Source organism: Callionymus lyra, chromosome 8 (assembly GCF_982586985.1).
Source record: "Callionymus lyra chromosome 8, fCalLyr1.hap1.1, whole genome shotgun sequence".
NCBI classification, from domain to species: domain Eukaryota; kingdom Metazoa; phylum Chordata; class Actinopteri; order Syngnathiformes; family Callionymidae; genus Callionymus; species Callionymus lyra.
This window is the reverse complement of record NC_141825.1, coordinates 27495979-27518858: the sequence shown is the minus strand read 5'-3', so window position 1 is coordinate 27518858 and position 22880 is coordinate 27495979. Positions and strand designations below refer to the sequence as shown.

The window sequence follows — 22880 nt, the reverse complement described above, 5'->3', positions numbered from 1 at the left end:
TAAATGTCTCGAGTTCAACACTGAACTAAACTGACACAAACTTTCAATCTATAAAGTTAAATGTTGTCACAACATGATTTGGATCTTATAATCCATGTGTTTGTGTTGTTTTCACTATTGTAACAGTTTATTTTGTGTCTAAACAAGAAGGATTTGTCTCGTCTGCAGTTCATACAAAACTCTGCAGCCAGAATTCTGAGCCGCTCTAGTAGAAGAACTCACATTTCTCCTTCAAACTCTTCACTGGCTGCCAGTTTCTTTCAGGATCATTTTAAAATTCTGGTTCTTACTTTCAGATCTATTCATGGTCAGACCTTCCATCAGTGATCTGATCCAGACTTACACCCCAGCTCGGGCTCTGTGTTTGATGATCTACTGACTCCTTCAAGAAACATCTGTGTTTGATGATCTACTGACTCCTTCAAGAAACATCAGTGTTTGATGATCTACTGACTCCTTCAAGAAACATCTGTGTTTGATGATCTACTGACTCCTTCAAGAAACATCTGTGTTTGATGATCTACTGACTCCTTCAAGAAACATCTCAAGAAACTTTGATTTGAGCTTTTCCTTGATTCTCTTAGACTCTTGTGTTTTTCTCATGTGTCTTTTATTGAGTATTGTTTTGATTTTTTAAGTGCTTTGTGACCCTGGTCTACAAAAGCTCTACAAATATACATTTCTTACTTACTTACCCAATAACGGAAAACATGCAATCCATTTGAGGCAGCCTGTCCAATGTTAATTTATTTAAAAAAGGTTTTATATCAGATCTCCTGAAAGAAAGATTATATAAAATACAATTAAATTATAACGTAATTAACTTCTTTTTTTTTTGCTCGAAGGCCCCCCAACAACAGCCACTGTATAAAATGCGGCCCCTTAAAGAAGACTTTTGTAGACTCTTATGTAACATGTAATTCACTCACAGCACCTCAAGAAATCCTTTATGGACCAGACACAAAAGTCATAGAAGGAGCCATTTTGTAGAGATAGTTGCTTATAACTTATATATTATATATATTATTGTATATCATTAATTATGTTAGTTGGAAAAACATGTGTGAAATAATACAGAGACAAAAAGAATGTATGGAGACAACTTTGCTTAAACTAGAAAAATTTTATTGAGGACGATAAAGAGTTTTTTATGAAAGGCAGGTGCTGTAGATGGTGACTTTGGTGCCGATCTGCTGGAGCAGCTCCTTCACCGAGGCCTCCAGCTGCACCAACAGTTCTGCCTTCGTCTCCAGCGATCGCTGGTTCTCCTCGTATGACTTCTCCAGACCTGGCATCGAAACGGTGACGTTAAAAACATGTCGTGGCTACACTGTATCATGGAGGGGGTCACGCTGATGGTATCACCTTTAAGCAGCTGTAGCTTCTCACTGGCTTGCATGAGCAGATCTTTGGCTTCCTGCTGGAGAGACGCTGCTCTCTTCTTGGCTCGGGCCACCCCGCCGGCCTTCTGGTCCACCAGCCCTTCTACAGTTTTGAATTTTTCTTTGAGACCTCCATCCATCTCCTGAGAAAACAGCGTGTTTTAGAACGTTCAGATATTTGTGTGAATGCTGGGAAGCGTTTATCGTGTGAATGCTGGGAAGCGTTCACACAATTGAGATTTTTCGTTTTCTTCTGACCTAAACTTTGTGCCGATTCTCCTCCCACAGATTTTATCCGATTTGAACCGTTTAAACTTTTATCAATTCAGCTTGTTTCCGAAATGCGAGCTATGTTCTAGCTCTCTTTTATCTCTTCCACTTTTTCTTTTATTCTTCTTTTTCTACCCCATTCATTTCAATGGGGAAAATCTTCAACTCCTGTTTCAACTCCTTCCACTTTGACCTACTACTTCCAATTGTACTACTAATTCCACTACTACTTCTACTACTAAGACTACTATTACTTCTACATCTACTACTAGTACTATTACTTTTCTACTATTTCAATTTTTGTACTACTAATTCCACTAATACTTCTACTACTACTACTACTTCTACATTTACTACTAGTTCTACTACTACTTTTACTTTTCTACTAATTCCACTAATACTAATACTTCTACTACTACGACTTCTACATTTAGTACTAGTTCTACTACTTACATTTTTGTACTACTAATTCGACTACTACTGCTACTACTACTACTAATTTTAATTTTCTACTACTTCTACTTTTACTACTAATTCCAATTCCTCTACTTTAACTACTAATTCCATGAATACTTACACTACTCCTTCTACTAGTAATACTACTACCAGATCTACTTTTACTACTAATTCTACTACTAATTTTAATTTTCTACTACTTCTAATTTTACTACTGATTCCACTTCTTCTACTTTAACTACTAATTCCACAACTACTTCCACAGCACAGCAAGGTCAGAGTTCACACTGCATTTTCTCTCCTAGAAATGCACTCTTTCTAGTTTCTCATCGATCTTAGAGGTGGAAACGCTTCACCTTCTGCATCTCTGCCGCCATCTCCTTGACATCCACTGCCGTCTGGTGGGTCTGTTGGCTGCTCTGAGTGATGTTCTCGCTCTTGTTCCGCAGCATCGTCATGTCTTCTTGCAGCCGCTGCAGCCTCTGGGTGGCGTTCTTCAGCAGCACCTCGGCATCCGAAGTGTTGGACTGCACCTGAACGCGACACGGACCCGTTAACACGCTCGAGGTGTGGAGTGACAGGCACCCGTCCGAGGTCGACTCACGGATGTCAGCAGCTGGTTGGTGGCGAGGATGTGAGCCGAGGCCTCCTTGATCAGGCTGCTGGTGGACGTCTGGACTCGCTGGACTTCTTCTAACACTTGCTTGACCGTGTCGGCCGAGTCTTTGACCGCGGTGGCCTCCACGCTGAGAGATGACACGGGTCAGACGGTTCTGGAATGACTCTCAGAACCTTCACTGTGACCTCACCTGGCCTCGCGAGCCTGGTCCAGAAGAGCCTCCGCTCTCTGGATGTCTTGAGAACTCTGAAGAAGGATCGTTTCCACGTGGCCCAGTTCTCCCACCTTCAGCCGGATTTCGTCGGTGAGATTCTGGAGCTGGTCGGGCGTGGTCGGCATCTGCATGGCAAGAACCTCTGAGGCGACCAACTCGATGCTCTCCAGGTCAGCGGAGTCTTCTGCAAACACACACCATCGAGTTAAAGCCTTGATCCTGAAGAGGCTCGAGTGAAGTTGGCGACGGTGAGTCAAAGACGTACGTGTCAGGAAGTCTCTGATGTGCCTGATGAGGCTTCTCAGCTCCTCGTTGCTCTGCTGGACTCGGTCTTTGGTCCGGTTGGTTCTGGTCATGAGATTCTGGGCGCTCAGCTTGGCCTGGTCTGCTTCCTTTTTGGCTTCTGACACCTTGGGAGGACGAAAGGTAAAACTTGAGGAGAGACATTCATCTGGACCAATAAACAATTTTGACTAAATACTCGATAAAAAAAGCAACAGTATTTATTATATCACTTTGTGATGCGAAGTAATATATAAAATAGTTATAAGATCTAATTTATCTAAAATAAAAAGATTTTAAATGGGTAATCTTAAAGATATAATATTTCCATTGGGTTTATTTTTTCCAATACATTATTTCTGTGCTCGACAGTTTGTTTTATGTTCAAGTTTAGTCCAAGAATCTTATTGATCATTAAAAAAAAAAAACATCATCATTTTCATTAAAAATAACAAATGGTCATTTTGGAAATTCTTCAATTCAATTGGTTTAAATGTAATCAGATGAACACAAAATTACAAAACAAACTTTCGGTTATATTTAAACAAATATTTATTTAAATATTAATATATTTTATTGATGCCATTAACCAGGTACTATTAATGGTACCTCACTTTTTTATATTGATCAAGATTGTTGTTGTAGTTCATAAAAGCACATACAATACTTCCATAAACTTGGCATATTGCATGCTCACAAAACTAATTGTATTTGTCTTAAATACTTGAAAAAATAATGTTCCTTTTTTTTATTTACAGCTTAGGAAACAGCAGAAAATGCATGTATATGTCACAGTACAGACTGGAATCCAGTAGCATCTGGAATCCTAACAAGTAGATCTTAATATTGATATGGGTTTCGAATCGGAATTTCTCCTATTAGAGATTATTGGAAGTTGTCCTGGAAGAATTCCCATTTGTCTTAAGGCAGATTGGAATTCCAATATTCAGATCCCAATACAGTAGTAGGATTCCAATCGCTCCTATTGGGATCTGAATATTGGAATTCCAATCTGTCCTAGGAGGATTCTAGATTCTACTAGTGAATTCCAATTTCTACTAGGATAGATTGGAATTCTACTACTGTATTTGGATCTGAATATTGGAATTCCAATCTGTCTTAAGACAAATTGGAATTCTACCAGAACAATCTCCAATTCTAATTGGAGAAATGAAATATTACATCAAAAAGTTTTGGAAAAAAGACTGAATCATTTCACATCTAAAGCTTCAGCATAGGTTGGCCTACATTCACTTTTACTATTCAGCTCTTTTATACCGAGTCACTAACAGTTTTTCTATGATTTACAAATCAATATTAAGATCCCAGTTCAGTAGCAGAGCTCCAATCTGTACTAGTAGAATCTGGAATCCTACTAGTTCAGATTGGATCCAATCTGTACTGTGACGTATATGTACAGTTTTCCAGTGAACCTTAGAGGTCTTACCATCCGGGAGAGCTTCTCAACTTCTTCCATGGCACCGGCAAGTTCCTGCTCAGTCTCCTTGACCCTGGTCAGCATGTCACACTGTCCCCCTTTACAGGGCTGCAAACACATGGAGAACATTAGACACCAAGCAAGTCCAATCTGCAGGGACATGATGGTCCTAAAAAACTTACTTTCATTTCTGGAAGCTGCATGTTCTGCAGCTCTCCCGCCAGCTGGTCCAGTTTCTTGGCATGTTCCGAGTGCTTCTGGAGGAACTGCTCCCGGGTCTGGTTCATCTGGTCCTCTATAACCGCCCGAAGGTTGGCCGAGGTCTCGACTGCACTCCCCGGGTCGACCGTGGACGCGTTTGCACGGACCTCAGCCTCCTGGGACTGCTGGAAGTATTTGGAGACGCTGTCTGACGCCCCTGGTGTGAAGGTACAAAATATCTTAAAGTCCAGATTCTCAAATCTCTCGTGAAGTCAGCGGTGAGTGGACCTTACCTTTGATGTTAGAGTTCTTGATGAACTGGACCTGGTGCAGCAAGTCCTGAACCGTCTGCTCCAGTTTCTTGGCGTCTGACTCGACCACGGCGAGTTTAGTGTCAACGTTGCTTCCATCCTTCAGCACTTGGTCAAGAGTTTGCTCTGTTTGGTTCAAGTTCTTGCTAAGAACGTCAATCAGGTCCCTGAAGATAGTTTAGGATCAGTGGACCGCAGATATTTTATTGATAGCATTTATTTTAGCCTCACCTGGTCTGTTGAAGAAGCTCCTGGATCTCACTCAGCGGCTGAGTCGCTGGATTCTGGTCCAGGATCATCTGGATATCTGCTGCGTTCCTCTCTATGAGGTCCATGGCGGCCTTGTAAGGTCCGCTGACTCCACTGGCTTTGATGGCGTTGAGTTTGTTCACGAGCCGGTGCGTCTGGTTGGTCAGCTGACCCACGATCTCGTCCCAGTGACCGAAGCACTGGTGGCAGCGCTGGCAGTCGGGGAAGGTCCCGGAGAATCCACGGGCGCAGGTGTCACACCGGGGTCCTGCCACGCCCTCCACACACACACACACACCGGTGGTCTTCTCACACTGAGGGTCGGCCGTACCGAGGGGGTCGCAGTCGCAGGCTGTGTCACGGAAAAAGAGTTACCATGGTGACAGACTCGCTCGTGTGACTCGTCGCGAGAGAGCACCTACCGTGACATTTGACCTCTGGGTTACCCCAGAACAGCTCCCGACACTCTCTGCAGGTCTTTCCTCCGAAGCCAGGTTTGCATGAGCACTGACCGCTCACCTGTGAGACAAGGAGTGAGTAAGTAAGTAAGTAAGTAAGTAATATATTTTATTTTATTTTTTATTTTTTTCCAGACCAGGGTCACAAAGCGCTTAAACAATCAAAAAAATACTTCCAATACTACTATTTCCACGACTACTTCCACTATTACTAATTTCACTAATACTTCCAATACTACTATTTCCACGACTACTTCCACTATTACTAATTTCACTAATACTTCCAATACTACTATTTCCACGACTACTTCCACTATTACTAATTTCACTAATACTTCCACTACTACTAATTCCACGACTACTTCCACTATTACTAATTTCACTAATACTTCCACTACTACTAATTCCACGATTACTTCCACTATTACTAATTTCACTAATACTTCCAATACTACTAATTCCACGACTACTTCCACTATTACTAATTTCACTAATACTTCCACTACTACTAATTCCACGACTACTTCCACTATTACTAATTTCACTAATACTTCCAATACTACTAATTCCACGACTACTTCCACTATTACTAATTTCACTAATACTTCCAATACTACTAATTCCACGACTACTTCCACTATTACTAATTTCACTAATACTTCCAATACTACTATTTCCACGACTACTTCCACTATTACTAATTTCACTAATACTTCCAATACTACTAATTCCACGACTACTTCCACTATTACTAATTTCACTAATACTTCCAATACTACTATTTCCACGACTACTTCCACTATTACTAATTTCACTAATACTTCCAATACTACTATTTCCACGACTACTTCCACTATTACTAATTTCACCAATACTTCCAATACTACTATTTCCACGACTACTTCCACTATTACTAATTTCACCAATACTTCCAATACTACTATTTCCACGACTACTTCCACTATTACTAATTTCACTAATACTTCCAATACTACTATTTCCACGACTACTTCCACTATTACTAATTTCACTAATACTTCCACTACTACTAATTCCACGATTACTTCCACTATTACTAATTTCACTAATACTTCCAATACTACTATTTCCACGACTACTTCCACTTAACTAATTTCACTAATACTTCCAATACTACTAATTCCACGACTACTTCCACTATTACTAATTTCACTAATACTTCCACTACTACTAATTCCACGACTACTTCCACTATTACTAATTTCACTTATACTTCCACTACTACTATTTCCACGACTACTTCCACTATTACTAATTTCACTAATACTTCCAATACTACTATTTCCACGACTACTTCCACTATTAATAATTTCACTAATACTTCCAATACTACTATTTCCACGACTACTTCCACTATTACTAATTTCACTAATACTTCCACTACTACTAATTCCACGATTACTTCCACTATTACTAATTTCACTAATACTTCCACTACTACTATTTCCACGACTACTTCCACTATTACTAATTTCACTAATACTTCCACTACTACTATTTCCACGACTACTTCCACTATTACTAATTTCACTAATACTTCCACTACTACTAATTCCACGACTACTTCCACTATTACTAATTTCACTAATACTTCCACTACTACTATTTCCACGACTACTTCCACTATTACTAATTTCACTAATACTTCCACTACTACTAATTCCACGACTACTTCCACTATTACTAATTTCACTAATACTTCCACTACTACTATTTCCACGACTACTTCCACTATTACTAATTTCACTAATACTTCCACTACTACTATTTCCACGACTACTTCCACTATTACTAATTTCACTAATACTTCCAATACTACTATTTCCACGACTACTTCCACTATTACTAATTCCACTACTTCCACTTCCACAACTACTTCTTGTAGTAAATATCCATAAAAAGTATTTTATTAGTACCGTGTCACATGACGATCCGTACGAATGTTCGCCGTCACAGTCGCAGCTCTCGCAGCCACGCCCACTGCCCAGGTTCCAGGTGTCGGGGGCGCAGGTGTCGCAGTGTCGCCCGCTGACGTTGGGGAGGCAGTGACACTGACCACTGCCGCGGTCGCACTCACAGTCGCCCGCCTCGGGGCAGCTGGAGGCCTCGCTGCCCTGACGGTCGCACACACACTCTGAAAGACAACACACAGGATCAGTCGACGGACACACAACGCCAGGACGAGTGATGACAAAACAAACTCGACACGGATGAAAGACAGACATAACAAGAGTGAGGAAGAAAAGGTCTTTGAAGAAGAGAGACGTGTTCAGGGATCAAACACTTCAAGATAAAGACACACACCTTTGTCACCACAACTTACATCACACAGTGTCGTGATGAGAAAAGACCACACTGAGTATAAAATAAAAACATTCTTCTATTAATGTTTAAATTAACATATTGTTTTATTTATTTGTTATTGTTGTTATTGTTATTGTTATTTATTGTTTTTATATGCAATTGGTTTACTTATTTTACTTATTTTACTTTTGCAAGTTTATATATTTCGTGTTCAGTTTTTGGAAACAACAAACGTTGGTGCAAAAATGAAAATAAAATAGATTACAATTATTTGTATATTTGTTTTTTAAAAAATGTATCTACAGAAATTGATTTAAAACATTTAAATAATGCAAACCTTTGAGAGCAGTTGTTGTCATAAGGAGACAAATGTGATTTTCTTGAGAACACCGACAGATAACTCACAAAAAATCACATTTGTCTACTTATGACAACAACTGCTCTCAAAGGTTTGCATTATTTAAATGTTTTAAATCAATTTCTGTAGATACATTTTAATAAAAACAAATATACAAGTAATTTGAATCTATTTCATTTCCATTTTATTTTGCATAAACAAACACAAACAAGCGTAAAGGAAATAAATATATTTGCTTCATGTGTTTAACCCTTGTGTTGTCTCATGGGTCAAGGTGACCCGAAGGCTTAAGATAGATGTGATTTATTTATCCCTTGTGTTCTCTCAGGGACCCTGGCTTGCTTTAATAAATATGCAGTGGTGAAGGTCATTCTCGACCCAAAAGCATCACAAGGTATTAAACGATTTTATTTGTTTTTGCGCCTTCGGGTCATCTTGACCCCTGAGACAACACAAGGGTTAATAAACATATCTAACGCTTCATGTCAACATACGTTGCTTGGCTAGCAGAGGGAGAAGGACAGAGTAGACAAGATATTTTTACTGTGGATAAAATAAAAGTACAGTATTTAAGACTATCTGATGTTGCTTCAGATGGTTTGTGCTCTACTTCCTCAGCAGCTGCAACACAATGCATTTTGTGACCATTGTGTTGTCCTGTGCTGCCGATGCACATGCTAAGATAAAAGTGTACATCCTTGTCTTTAACCTGCAGTCGTGACGGACCTCAACTCTAAGACACTTACTTCTACAGTCCTGTGCCAGGGCGTCCCCGTAGTAGCCCGCCTGGCAGTGCTGGCAGGCGGCGCCGGCGCTGTGGTACCGGCACTGCAGACACTCGCCCGTCCTCCGATCACAGGACTCAGGATCGGTCATGTCTATGTTGTTGTTGCACTGGCAGGGTTGGCACTGCCCTCCGGGCTCGCCGGGGTTGCCATAGAAACCAGGGGAACACTCGTCGCAACGAGCCCCTAAAAAAAAACACGTCGCCCCAAAACCATTTTATTTAAATTCTGATTTGAAATGTGGATATTTCTAACTTCACTGTTCTCACCTTGATAGCCGGGGTTGCAGTTACATACGACCAGCTGGGACGCGTCCACACGGTAACAACTTCCTGCAAATTGTCTCAGACTGTTGGGACCGTCCGGACAGAGACACTGACGACAGTGATCTCCAGAGCCCAGCACGGGGTCGCCATAGTAACCATCCAAACACCTGCACCAGAAAAATCAGTAGATCATCAAACACAGATGTTTCTTGAAGGAGTCAGTAGATCATCAAACACAGATGTTTCTTGAAGGAGTCAGTAGATCATCAAACACAGATGTTTCTTGAAGGAGTCAGTAGATCATCAAACACACATGTTTCTTGAAGGAGTCAGTAGATCATCAAACACAGATGTTTCTTGAAGGAGTCAGTAGATCATCAAACACAGATGTTTCTTGAAGGAGTCAGTAGATCATCAAACACAGATGTTTCTTGAAGGAGTCAGTAGATCATCAAACACAGATGTTTCTTGAAGGAGTCAGTAGATCATCAAACACAGATGTTTCTTGAAGGAGTCAGTAGATCATCAAACACAGATGTTTCTTGAAGGAGTCAGTAGATCATCAAACACAGATGTTTCTTGAAGGAGTCAGTAGATCATCAAACACAGATGTTTCTTGAAGGAGTCAGTAGATCATCAAACACAGATGTTTCTTGAAAGAGTCAGTAGATCATCAAACACAGATGTTTCTTGAAGGAGTCAGTAGATCATCAAACACAGATGTTTCTTGAAGGAGTCAGTAGATCATCAAACACAGATGTTTCTTGAAGGAGTCAGTAGATCATCAAACACAGATGTTTCTTGAAGGAGTCAGTAGATCATCAAACACAGATGTTTCTTGAAGGAGTCAGTAGATCATCAAACACAGAGATGGTTCCAAAGCTTAGGAGCAACAGTCTGGAAGGATTTCTCTCCTCTGGTTCTGAACCGTGTGCGTGGAACCATCAGTAGATTCTGATCCACAGACCTCAGAGCCCGAGCTGGGGTGTAAGGCTGGATCAGATCAGTGATGCCAGTGAAGAGTTTTAAGGATCGGAAAAATGTCCATAACTTTTACCACGATTCTGGTGAAATAGTTGGTTGTTCTGATGGGAACGAAGGTTCTTACCTGTCACAGCCGTGTCCAGTGGTCTGGTCCCTACAGTCCAGGCAGCGACCGGTGAGGACGTCGCACTCCTCGGTGTGTCCGTTGCAGGAACAGGGTCTGCAGGTCGGGAAGCCCCAGTGTCCGGGGAGGCAGCGATCGCAGCGTCGCCCGGACGCACCGGCGACACAGGAACACTGTCCGGTCACCTTGTTGCAGAAAGCGTTCACGGACCCCTGGAGGTCACAGTCGCACACTGCGGCGGATGAAGAATGTGAGCAGAGAACTTGATGTTTGGTAAAAAAACAACAGATTTGCTTCCTCACCACTGCAGCCGTTGGGTCCGAACTGATACGTAGCAGGAGCGCATTGGTCGCAGGTGCGGCCGACCACGTTCGTGCGGCACTGGCACTGACCCCCACTTGGATCACACACTGAGCTCAATGAACCCTGGGGGTCACAGTGGCATTCTGGGAAATGAAGGCAAAAGAAAAATTGTCACACAACAGCAGAAAACTGTGTTTAACCCGCAATTATAAACGTGTTTTGTGGGTTTATTTTCTTTCGAAAAATGTGATTCAACCATTATTTAAGAGATATTTTAACTTATAAACTGTGCTTTTAACTTTATTTAAGAGATATTTTAACTTACAAACTGTGCTTTTAACTTTATTTAAGAGATATTTTAACTTAAAAACTGTGCTTTTAACTTTATTTAAGAGATATTTTAACTTAAAAACTGTGCTTTTAACTTTATTTAAGAGATATTTTAACTTACAAACTGTGCTTTTAACTTTATTTAAGACATATTTGTACTTACAAACTGTGTTTTTAACTTTATTAACTGGATAAAAAAGTTAACCATCATAAATCTAAACTCTTTTAGCTGGTGTGAGAGTTCCTAGAATGAATCTAACGACTGCTTCATGCACGGTTGTATGAGAGACTGATGCTCAAGATGTATAACAAAGCTGACCATTTAACCTTCTAACCTAAATTAAAATCACTTTTCGACACATTATTTTACACCTCCTCTCCATTTGAACTCACTCCCTCTCAGTGAACTGTTGCATCTGGGAGCATTATGTTCATCATTAGGAAGGTCTTTTTTTAAATGTGTCTGCTCAACTATTGACATTTGAGTGCAAAGCTCTAAACCTAAATGGTGTCTTTTTTCTCTTTTTCAGGATGTATTTATTTGAGTTGAGCAGCTGACCTTTGGCCCCCTGGTGCAGCATGGCTGAGATGCTGAAGATGAAGTTCTGACAGATGTCAGTCATCTGGGACTTGATGACGCTCCGACTGTCCTCCAGACAGCGGTACCGCTGGAATGTATCCCAGGCATTGTTCCCACCGGTCTCTCCCCCCTCGGAGCCGCTGAAGAGGTCCAGGTTCCTGCAGTGAGGCATCAGCACTATCTGTGGGGAACAAAAATACGAGATAAGACAAACATTCCTCGGCTTTCACGGTCGTTATCTCACCGAGTCGATGAGTGTGTACGGAGACTGGACATCGCTGACGGCCGAGTACAAGGGCAGGCTGAGGCGAACCGTGTAGTTCAGTCCTTTCTCAAAACACACGGGTCTAGGAAGGGCCACATTCCTGAAGACACAAGAGCTCGTTAGAACTGTTGTGAGGATCTAGTTCAAGAAGGTGGATTTACCGAGATCCAGGGTGCAAAGAGGTCATCTGGTTGTCATCGTCGGGAACCGTGTTAACGCAGCGGCTGTCTGCTCTGATGGGCCCGGGTCTCATCACCGTCATCAAGACCTCCTCCCACTGATCCGGCAACTGAAACCACTGAAACGATCAGCACCGGTCCGGATCCTCCGAGCGAAACCGCGCGTCCTACCTGTGGCTCGTATCGAATCAAGATGTCGTATTCCATGGAGTGTGGGATGTTGTTGACGGAGAACTCCAGGAAAGCACCCTCCGGGACGTTGACCAGCCCAATGCCAGTCCACGTAGGAGTTCGGTCCTGAGGGTGAGGTCTCTGGACCACAGTCACTCCCTACAGGAATAAAGTCATTCATAGTTTCCATTTTTAATTTACAACCTCTTCGTTTCCGATCTTACAGGTCCGAAGTCAGCATCCTCCGCCTCGTAGGTGTAGTGGTCCAGAGCGATGAAGTAGAACCCGGACTGGACCTGGTCACACCGACGACCGAACATGTGATCCCTGCACACGCACTGACCCGTCGCCTGGTCGCAGCTGCCGGACAGCGAAGAACAACCAGTCAATCATTTAACATTTAGAAAAGCACTGATGAGAGCGCAGCCCTCTGTCAAGCAGCTCTATCAGCATACCGGTTGTGCACAGCTCCGCCCACATCACAGTCACATGGTCTGCAGCCATCCAGGTCATTGCTGAGACCCCAGTGTTCAGACTACACAAAACAAAACAAACGCATATGAGAGAAATGTTTGTGTTGACGTTTGCACGTTCGTGTGAAACTTACCACACACTGGTCGCAGTCATTTCCTGTCACCAGTCTCTTACAGTAGCAGCTTCCTGTTTCGCTGTCACATGGGTTCCCTCCAGGGATGGTTCCCAGGGGACTACAGGTGCATGCTGGGGAAAACATTCAATTAAGGACTCTATGTGTTTAATTCTCTTAATTATAAGATCCATTTACATTATAAGTAGGAAGAATCTAAGCCACAGTATTAAAACACAAAAGAACTGAAATTATAAGGTAAGGTAAAACTTTATTGATCCTCAATCCCTCAAATTATACTTATATACCACAGACATAAATCTCTATTATTATCCTTCATTGTGACGCAGGAGCCATTTTTACATATAATTATATTCATTTATCTTTAACAAGGCATAACAGACACGATGAACTACATTAAGACAAAACGAATGCATTTATTTACAAAGAGGAGGTGTCCTTTCCTAAACCCCCCCATTTTGATAATAAATAATTATAGGTTTGTTTATTAATTTATAGATTTACAGAAATTGCATATTTATTAAAAAAAGAAGAATATAGCTAGCACTAACTCTATTTATTTTATTTTAAAGAGTGTTAGGTTTAAGTTTATTTGGCCCAAAACTATTCAATTCAATTGTCCTGCTTGAGACCCTGGCTCCTGCTTGAGAATTGAAACCAACTGTAATGCACTTAAGAGTATCTTTGACTTTATCCAGATGAAATTGTTAAATGAAAGATTTGTATTTACAGTAAAATTGGAACATGTTTCACGTGATTCACAAACAGCAAAAGATAGAGAAGCCTTTAAATCATTTGTTTATAAAAGGTACCTGTGCAACCGTCTGGATGGTCTCCCAGCCCGAAGTGAGCCGGTCGGCAGAGCTCGCATCTCTCTCCCTCCACGTTGACTTTGCATCGACACTGACCGGCGATGAGTCCCAGTACCAGGTCCGTCTTCCCGTCACAGATTCCTCCGTTCTTGGACCCGAGTGGATCGCAGTCACAGGCTGTGAAGAGAAAACAGTTCAAGGGGTTTTCCCTCAACCGGCGGCAAAACACGGGGTCCATGAGGAACATACGCTCGCAGATCCTGGGGTCCCTGAGGTCCCGCTCCGGGTGCTGGTAGAAGAACGGCAGACACTGTTCACAGTTGTGACCCGCGGTGTTGTGTAGACACTCCTCGCAAACGCCGCCGCTGGCGTTTCCTGAAGCTCTGAACACGGCCAGGTCGAAGTGGCACATGTCCGAGTGCTGGTTGCAGTTGCACTCTAGGGACCGACGAGGAGACCGTCAGAACGGGATCAGGGCTGTGGCTCCGGGGCCGTTGGTCGTACTCACTCTTGCAGGCGTTGGTGTTGCGTCCCTCGGCTGGTCTCCAGGGCAGGTCGTGGTAGAAGTCCTGGCACTTTTCACAGTTCAGGCCTTTGGTGTTGTGGTTGCACATGCAGTGGCCGTGCACCTGCAGACGCACCAGCAGTCGTGAGTCACCTTTTGAAGGTTCAACGGTTGAATCTCTCAACACTCACCATGCCTTCCCTGGCTTGGCCGGTGCCCTCTACGGGGGCGCACTCCGAGGCGTGTCCGTAGCAGAAGCAGTTTCCGCGAACCACCATGTCGTAGATGGAGTAGTAGTACTTCTCCTTGATCTCCATGCGGGAGTCCAACAGGTTGTCCCCCAAAGTATGCAGCCTCGTGAACTTGACCCTGAGATTCGTGATCTTCAGCATGTCTGCAACGAACAAGACATTACGGTCAAAATCACTGTTGGACTTGAAAACAAGGTTCTCCACTTCAAAAGTACCACCAGAGGTCCTGCTAAATGAACAGAAGCTACGAACGACCGTGACACTTACTCTGGATTCTGGGACTGTAGGGGTCCTCGATGCGGAACGCCGGGTCCAGGACTCTGAAGATGACCTGACGATGCAACATTTACAGTGAGAAACGGTGTCGACCGTGTGTGTGACGGCAGCGTAAACGCTCACCTCGCCCTCGGTGGACGGTTCGATGTCGGAGTACCGCGAGTCACAGATGACGTCGTCCACCTTCTGCATGGGACCCTGGGAGACCCTCGGGAAGGAGGACTCGCAGTCGTAGGCGAAGTACCGGTACACCTGCCACGACTTCCCGAAGTCGGGCGAGCGCTCGATGACCATGGCGGCGGGACGGAACGTCTGCAAGGAAGTGACATCATCAGTCGTCCTGTTCCAACAGAACCGGAGCGACGGGACGTACCTTGAAGGTCATGATGAGGTGAGTGAAGTGGAACTCGGCTTCAAGGTTCAGTTGGATCGTCACGTTCTCCATTCCTGCGAGAATCACATTGAGTTGGTTTAGAAACAGGAAAACATTTGTTGACTGAAAGAAAACTCAAAACGAAGTGACTCTTGGTAACGTTCTCTCGTTCCATCTGGTTTGAGGAACGTTTGGATGGTTTTGTCATTTCCTTCTGTTGCTTCTTACAACTTCTGATAATACTTCTAGCAAATAACTTTGTAAAACACATGACGCTATTAAATCAATAAATTAATCAGTTTTCATGCAACTTAATGAACACTTTACCAAGTCTTATAAACCCTGTGAGTTAAACCCATGACTAGCAATAGTTACAGCTCTTAGATAAACATAGTGACCAGAATAAAAATGAGCACAAACTTTGGACGTAGATTTTTGGTGCTTCGTTTTGCTTTTTGTTTCACTTTCCCAAATAAAAACAAACCTGATCAAACACAGTGTAACTCTATCAATAAATAAATAAAAATTAGCCCCAAAAGAATTCTGCTATAACAGAGTAATCCCAACAAATATCATAATGGACTAAGTTAACGCTTTCCATTCTTACAGTACAAATTTGGAACCACTTTAAAAGTTTTAGTTTAGTGCAGATATGGATCAAACCATAACTATATCACATATATTCGTTGTTTTTTTTAGTTATGAGCCAACATTAGAGTGTTTGTGCTCCGAAAACTGAGGCCTTTACCAGAGGTTTGCACTTCATCAAATATCTCTATTCTCGATGTCTTTCATAAGTTAAATTACATGAGAATAAATAAAGTTAAATATATGTTGAAATGTGGAATACAAATAATGGAAGTATTAAGCTCAATATACATGTGTGTTTTTACTCATTCAAATTAAAATGAACTTCTAAACAGTATTGAGAATTAAATTGTTTTTCAAGAACCGACCGTTCTCTGACTGCCACCAGGTCTTCAGCCTGTTGGGGGCGAAGGTCGTGACCACGTTCTCCACGCGGTGACCGGTCGCCTGGTGGGCCGTGTTGCTGTAGGCGGTCTTGGAGTCGCAGACGAAGCACTTCTTCTCCTCCTGAGAGAATTACAGGGCGACGAGAAAATGAAAGAAGAGCCGGGAAAATGGCGAGAAAGGATGACAGGAAAGAAGAAGAGAGCGGGTGAGGGGGATGAACGAAGGGGCGCATTTTCTAAATTCTTTCTTCGCTTGAACTTTGTGACAAGAAATCTGCTGTGGTCGTCATGACGATGAGGTTCTTGGCACTTGGAGGAGCAGCTACACAAACATCTGTCTGCAGCATGAGTTCAACAGGAAACACTTGGGACAGACACACACACACACACACACACACAAAATACACAAACTCCTGCGGGATGGTTTCCTGTACAGTCGCTTGTAATTGAATCCAGAAGAAAGTTTGGACTTCATTGAAGGTTCTAGAAGAAAGAGGTTCTGTTCGTGAAGGACCGGCTCACCTGGAGGTGGCTGACGATGCAGAAGGGTTCAGGGCGGGTCATTCCACAGGTGGAGCTGGCCGACAGCTGGTGAGCTCGTCCGATCAACAGGTCTCCCGTCGCCGGGTAGCAGCTTCCCTCCGTGCACACGTCACTGAACTCCGGGAGGCTGAAGTCGAGCTGCTCGCCCTCTAGGTTTGCCCCGCCCACCTGGGCACAGGTGAGCACCTGCGAAGCTGAAAAATAGAGAATAATTGAAGGCCACTCATCGCACGGGTCAGCGGTTCATCACTCACACCCTGACACTGAACAATCCCTTCTACTGACCTGACCCCTACAAGGTCGCCGGCGTGTCACACCTGTTCACACCTGTTCCCTGAAGGTACGACTCTTGGAGCAACTCAACATTTGTGACACAACACACACTATGATGGCGTGTTTTCTGTGTTTCTACATTAGTTGTTGTGTTGGATTATTGTTGCTTTACAGTACATGTTCCTTCAGTTTTAATCTACTCTGGATGTTCATTTTCAGGCTTTATGGTTAGCATTTCATGCTAAGAGGTTTAGCTTTGCTGTTGTCTGGGGTTGTGGGTTTTTTTTTGCTTCAGTTGTTTGACCTTTGGTCTTATTTTAGACGTTGTGTTTCCTGGAGTAAGTACTGGATATTGTGTTTTTTGTGTTGGTAGTTGTGTTTAAGACGTATTGGGATGTCATAGCTCAGATGGTCGAGTGCTCGACTCATGTGCTGTGTCTCAAATCGCATACTTCTCTTAGTACACTAGAAGTTAGTATGCATCAGGATAGTGTACGTACTAACTAGTAACTAATCCTCCACAGATAGTATGTCTCAAACATACTTCTCTTAGTATACTAGAAGTTAGTATCATCAGGATAGTGTACGTACTAACTAGTAACTAATCCTCCACAGATAGTATGTCTCAAGCATACTTCTCTTAGTATACTAGAAGTTAGTATCATCAGGATAGTGTACGTACTAACTAGTAACTAATCCTCCACAGATAGTATGTCTCAAACATACTTCTCTTAGTATACTAGAAGTTAGTATCATCAGGATAGTGTATGTACTAACTAGTAACTAATCCTCCACAGATAGTATGTCTCAAACATACTTCTCTTAGTATACTAGAAGTTAGTATCATCAGGATAGTGTACATACTAACTAGTAACTAATCCTCCACAGATAGTATGTCTCAAACATACTTCTCTTAGTATACTAGAAGTTAGTATCATCAGGATAGTGTACGTACTAACTAGTAACTAATCCTCCACAGATAGTATGTCTCAAACATACTTCTCTTAGTATACTAGAAGTTAGTATCATCAGGATAGTGTACGTACTAACTAGTAACTAATCCTCCACAGATAGTATGTCTCAAACATACTTCTCTTAGTATACTAGAAGTTAGTATGCATCAGGATAGTGTACGTACTAACTAGTAACTAATCCTCCACAGATAGTATGTCTCAAACATACTTCTCTTAGTATACTAGAAGTTAGTATCATCAGGATAATGTACGTACTAACTAGTAACTAATCCTCCACAGATAGTATGTCTCAAACATACTTCTCTTAGTATACTAGAAGTTAGTATGCATCAGGATAGTGTACGTACTAACTAGTAACTAATCCTCCACAGATAGTATGTCTCAAACATACTTCTCTTAGTATACTAGAAGTTAGTATCATCAGGATAGTGTACGTACTAACTAGTAACTAATCCTCCACAGATAGTATATCTCAAACATACTTCTCTTAGTATACTAGAAGTTAGTATCATCAGGATAGTGTACGTACTAACTAGTAACTAATCCTCCACAGATAGTATGTCTCAAACATACTTCTCTTAGTATACTAGAAGTTAGTATCATCAGGATAGTGTATGTACTAACTAGTAACTAATCCTCCACAGATAGTATGTCTCAAACATACTTCTCTTAGTATACTAGAAGTTAGTATCATCAGGATAGTGTACATACTAACTAGTAACTAATCCTCCACAGATAGTATGTCTCAAACATACTTCTCTTAGTATACTAGAAGTTAGTATCATCAGGATAGTGTACGTACTAACTAGTAACTAATCCTCCACAGATAGTATGTCTCAAACATACTTCTCTTAGTATACTAGAAGTTAGTATCATCAGGATAGTGTACGTACTAACTAGTAACTAATCCTCCACAGATAGTATGTCTCAAACATACTTCTCTTAGTATACTAGAAGTTAGTATCATCAGGATAGTGTACGTACTAACTAGTAACTAATCCTCCACAGATAGTATGTCTCAAACATACTTCTCTTAGTATACTAGAAGTTAGTATCATCGGGATAGTGTACGTACTAACTAGTAACTAATCCTCCACAGATAGTATGTCTCAAACATACTTCTCTTAGTATACTAGAAGTTAGTATGCATCAGGATAGTGTACGTACTAACTAGTAACTAATCCTCCACAGATAGTATGTCTCAAACATACTTCTCTTAGTATACTAGAAGTTAGTATCATCAGGATAGTGTACGTACTAACTAGTAACTAATCCTCCACAGATAGTATGTCTCAAACATACTTCTCTTAGTATACTAGAAGTTAGTATCATCAGGATAGTGTACGTACTAACTAGTAACTAATCCTCCACAGATAGTATGTCTCAAACATACTTCTCTTAGTATACTAGAAGTTAGTATGCATCAGGATAGTGTACGTACTAACTAGTAACTAATCCTCCACAGATAGTATGTCTCAAACATACTTCTCTTAGTATACTAGAAGTTAGTATGATCAGGATAGTGTACGTACTAACTAGTAACTAATCCTCCACAGATAGTATGTCTCAAATCACATACTTCTCTTAGTATACTAGAAGTTAGTATCATCAGGATAGTGTACGTACTAACTAGTAACTAATTATCCACAGATAGTATGTCTCAAATCGCATACTTCTCTTAGTACACTACAAGTTAGTATGCATCAGGATAGTGTACGTACTAACTAGTAACTAATCCTCCACAGATAGTATGTCTCAAACATACTTCTCTTAGTATACTAGAAGTTAGTATGCATCAGGATAGTGTACGTACTAACTAGTAACTAATCCTCCACAGATAGTATGTCTCAAACATACTTCTCTTAGTATACTAGAAGTTAGTATGCATCAGGATAGTGTACGTACTAACTAGTAACTAATCCTCCACAGATAGTATGTCTCAAACATACTTCTCTTAGTATACTAGAAGTTAGTATCATCAGGATAGTGTACGTACTAACTAGTAACTAATCCTCCACAGATAGTATGTCTCAAACATACTTCTCTTAGTATACTAGAAGTTAGTATGCATCAGGATAGTGTACGTACTAACTAGTAACTAATCCTCCACAGATAGTATGTCTCAAACATACTTCTCTTAGTATACTAGAAGTTAGTATGCATCAGGATAGTGTACGTACTAACTAGTAACTAATCCTCCACAGATAGTATGTCTCAAATCACATACTTCTCTTAGTATACTAGAAGTTAGAATCATCAGGATAGTGTACGTACTAACTAGTAACTAATTCTCCACAGATAGTATGTCTCAAACATACTTCTCTTAGTATACTAGAAGTTAGTATGCATCAGGATAGTGTACGTACTAACTAGTAACTAATCCTCCACAGATAGTATGTCTCAAACATACTTCTCTTAGTATACTAGAAGTTAGAATCATCAGGATAGTGTACGTACTAACTAGTAACTAATTCTCCACAGATAGTATGTCTCAAACATACTTCTCTTAGTATACTAGAAGTTAGTATCATCAGGATAGTGTACATACTAACTAGTAACTAATCCTCCACAGATAGTATGTCTCAAACATACTTCTCTTAGTATACTAGAAGTTAGTATCATCAGGATAGTGTACATACTAACTAGTAACTAATCCTCCACAGATAGTATGTCTCAAACATACTTCTCTTAGTATACTAGAAGTTAGTATGCATCAGGATAGTGTACGTACTAACTAGTAACTAATCCTCCACAGATAGTATGTCTCAAATCAAACTCTGCTGCTACACACTAAAAGGAAATGACGCGACAGCTTCTTCTTCTACTACTATTTAACGATGGTTTCAACCAGCTGTAGGAACACTATCGCCACCTGCTGGCAGCACATTTAGCAAGTTTGGAAGAAGAAATAAAGAAAAAATATGAGAAACTAAATATTCGCGAGATATTTATGCTGGTATCAGCAGCGAAGACGTGTCGTCCTGCTACTGCTGCTGAAAATACACCTGTAAGTATATATATATATATATATATATATATATATATATGAAGTAACTTCCTTTTACTACGTCACTAAGATGGAGTCGTTTAGTGTAAAAAGTGTACATCGATCCATACTCAGTTTTGTGTGTGTTTTAGTGACAATCTAGTGTGTATGAAGCACTACATTTACATACTAAGAATTGAGACGCACTTACGCACTAAAAATACTTACAAGTATGTGATTTTAGAGATAACACTGGTCTGAGAGGTTGCAGGTTCAATCCCAGTTCCGGCCAAGATTCTGGCGTTGTTACCCTGAGCAAGACATTCTACCCAGCAACTGATGGTTGCATCGCAGCCTACTCCCATCAGTGTGAATATGTAACTTAGTGTCAAGCACTTTAAGAGCCGTTAACCTCAAATGTTGCGGTTTTAAGATTTGATGTGGAGTAAGGTTTGATTTTTTGTGTAGTGTCTTCAGCTTACTTAGTTGTGTTTTAGGTAACTGTGTTTTGTGTTTTTGTTTAGGGAGTTGTGTGTCTGTGTTGCGGTTTTGTTCAAACATATATGGCAGTTGTGTTTCCTTCATTATAAGTTGTGTGTTGGTTTCTGACTTGTGTTTCTAGTTCTCACCCTGTGTTTTGGACGTTGTGTTTCTGTATCGTTTGGATTGTGTTGTGATCTTGGGTCGAGCGTATCTTTTCCCTCCACCTCGTTGCTTTGCTTTTTTACTCATCTCGGGTTTCGCAAGAATTCTTTTCTCTTTCTTTATGTGTCGTTTCAATGACGCTCGAAAGTGACCGACGTGAATAAACATCACCAGGAATTGTCATGGATTAAAAATCTTCTTCAGAATTTAAACCTATTGTGTAATTACACCTGAAATATGTCCATGTCTCACTTTGGATGTTAATTCCAGATGTGTGGGCGACACCCCGACATGTCTATCAGCTGCAGACAGACACACATTCACACCCACCAATTTAATCACCAATTACACACACAGCAGGGAGTGATAACAAAAGAGTCTCAATCAGTTCCTAATCTCCGGCTCAAGGGCCTCGGGCGAGACTTTTCTCAAAGCTGTAAGTCATCAGCACAGTTTAAAAACTGGCAGAAACTCCTGAGTTCATAAAGATTTTAAGCACAAACCTCAAAGCAGGAAAGTCATAAAGTTAACCAGGGATCAGTGTGACCCAGCAGGGGTCAGAGGAAGTTTCCTCCCCTCCTTCACGCGCGCACGCGCACACGCACACACAAGCCATCACAGCGCAGATTAAAAGAAACTTTTTAACTTTCACTCAAATCAATCAGGATGATCGATGACATGTTGGATTGATCGACAAACAAACTATCAGTAAGTATAGAAAGTAAGTCTTTATAAGAAAAGTGAACATCTTAGGAAAAGGAATCAGGATGAAAACGTTTCTAAACATCTGGAATAGTTTCTGTTGTTACAACAACAAAAAAGAAAAAGTTCATTCCGTTCTTTAATTCAAAGTAAAGTTTATTTATCCTCAAAAAAAGAAGGAGAAGAAGGAACTCACCGAGGATCAGGAGGAGATGCTTCATCCTGGACTTCTGGTCTCAAAGTGAGGACGAACCGAGTCTCCTGGAGCAGATCCAGACTCCCATCCCCCCCATCCCACTCACACACACACGGACCCACGCAGTCACGCACACCTGGAGACCACACATCCGCGAGATCCTTCAAAATAAAACGCCACATCGCTTTCAAAATA

The 22880-nt window shown here is 41.3% G+C and overlaps 1 protein-coding gene across 1 annotated transcript; it reads right to left on the bottom strand.

The window, feature by feature from the left end:
• Positions 1-1109: 1109 nt before the first annotated feature.
• Positions 1110-22761, bottom strand: lamb1a (laminin, beta 1a). Its single transcript, XM_087796768.1, has 33 exons — positions 22686-22761; positions 16889-17103; positions 16349-16487; positions 15393-15466; positions 15143-15331; positions 15011-15074; positions 14684-14886; positions 14496-14616; positions 14237-14425; positions 13988-14164; positions 13176-13288; positions 13024-13103; positions 12793-12928; positions 12569-12727; positions 12380-12507; positions 12198-12318; positions 11933-12134; positions 11043-11186; positions 10741-10972; positions 9636-9799; positions 9328-9552; positions 7836-8053; positions 5845-5941; positions 5405-5774; positions 5156-5340; positions 4844-5079; positions 4671-4769; positions 3207-3351; positions 2918-3125; positions 2713-2854; positions 2465-2641; positions 1366-1525; positions 1110-1288 (listed from the first exon to the last, which is right to left on the bottom strand). Exons 1-33 carry the CDS (start codon positions 22708-22710, stop codon positions 1149-1151), a joined length of 5277 nt encoding a protein of 1758 aa, XP_087652894.1. The 5' UTR covers positions 22711-22761; the 3' UTR covers positions 1110-1148.
• Positions 22762-22880: the final 119 nt, after the last annotated feature.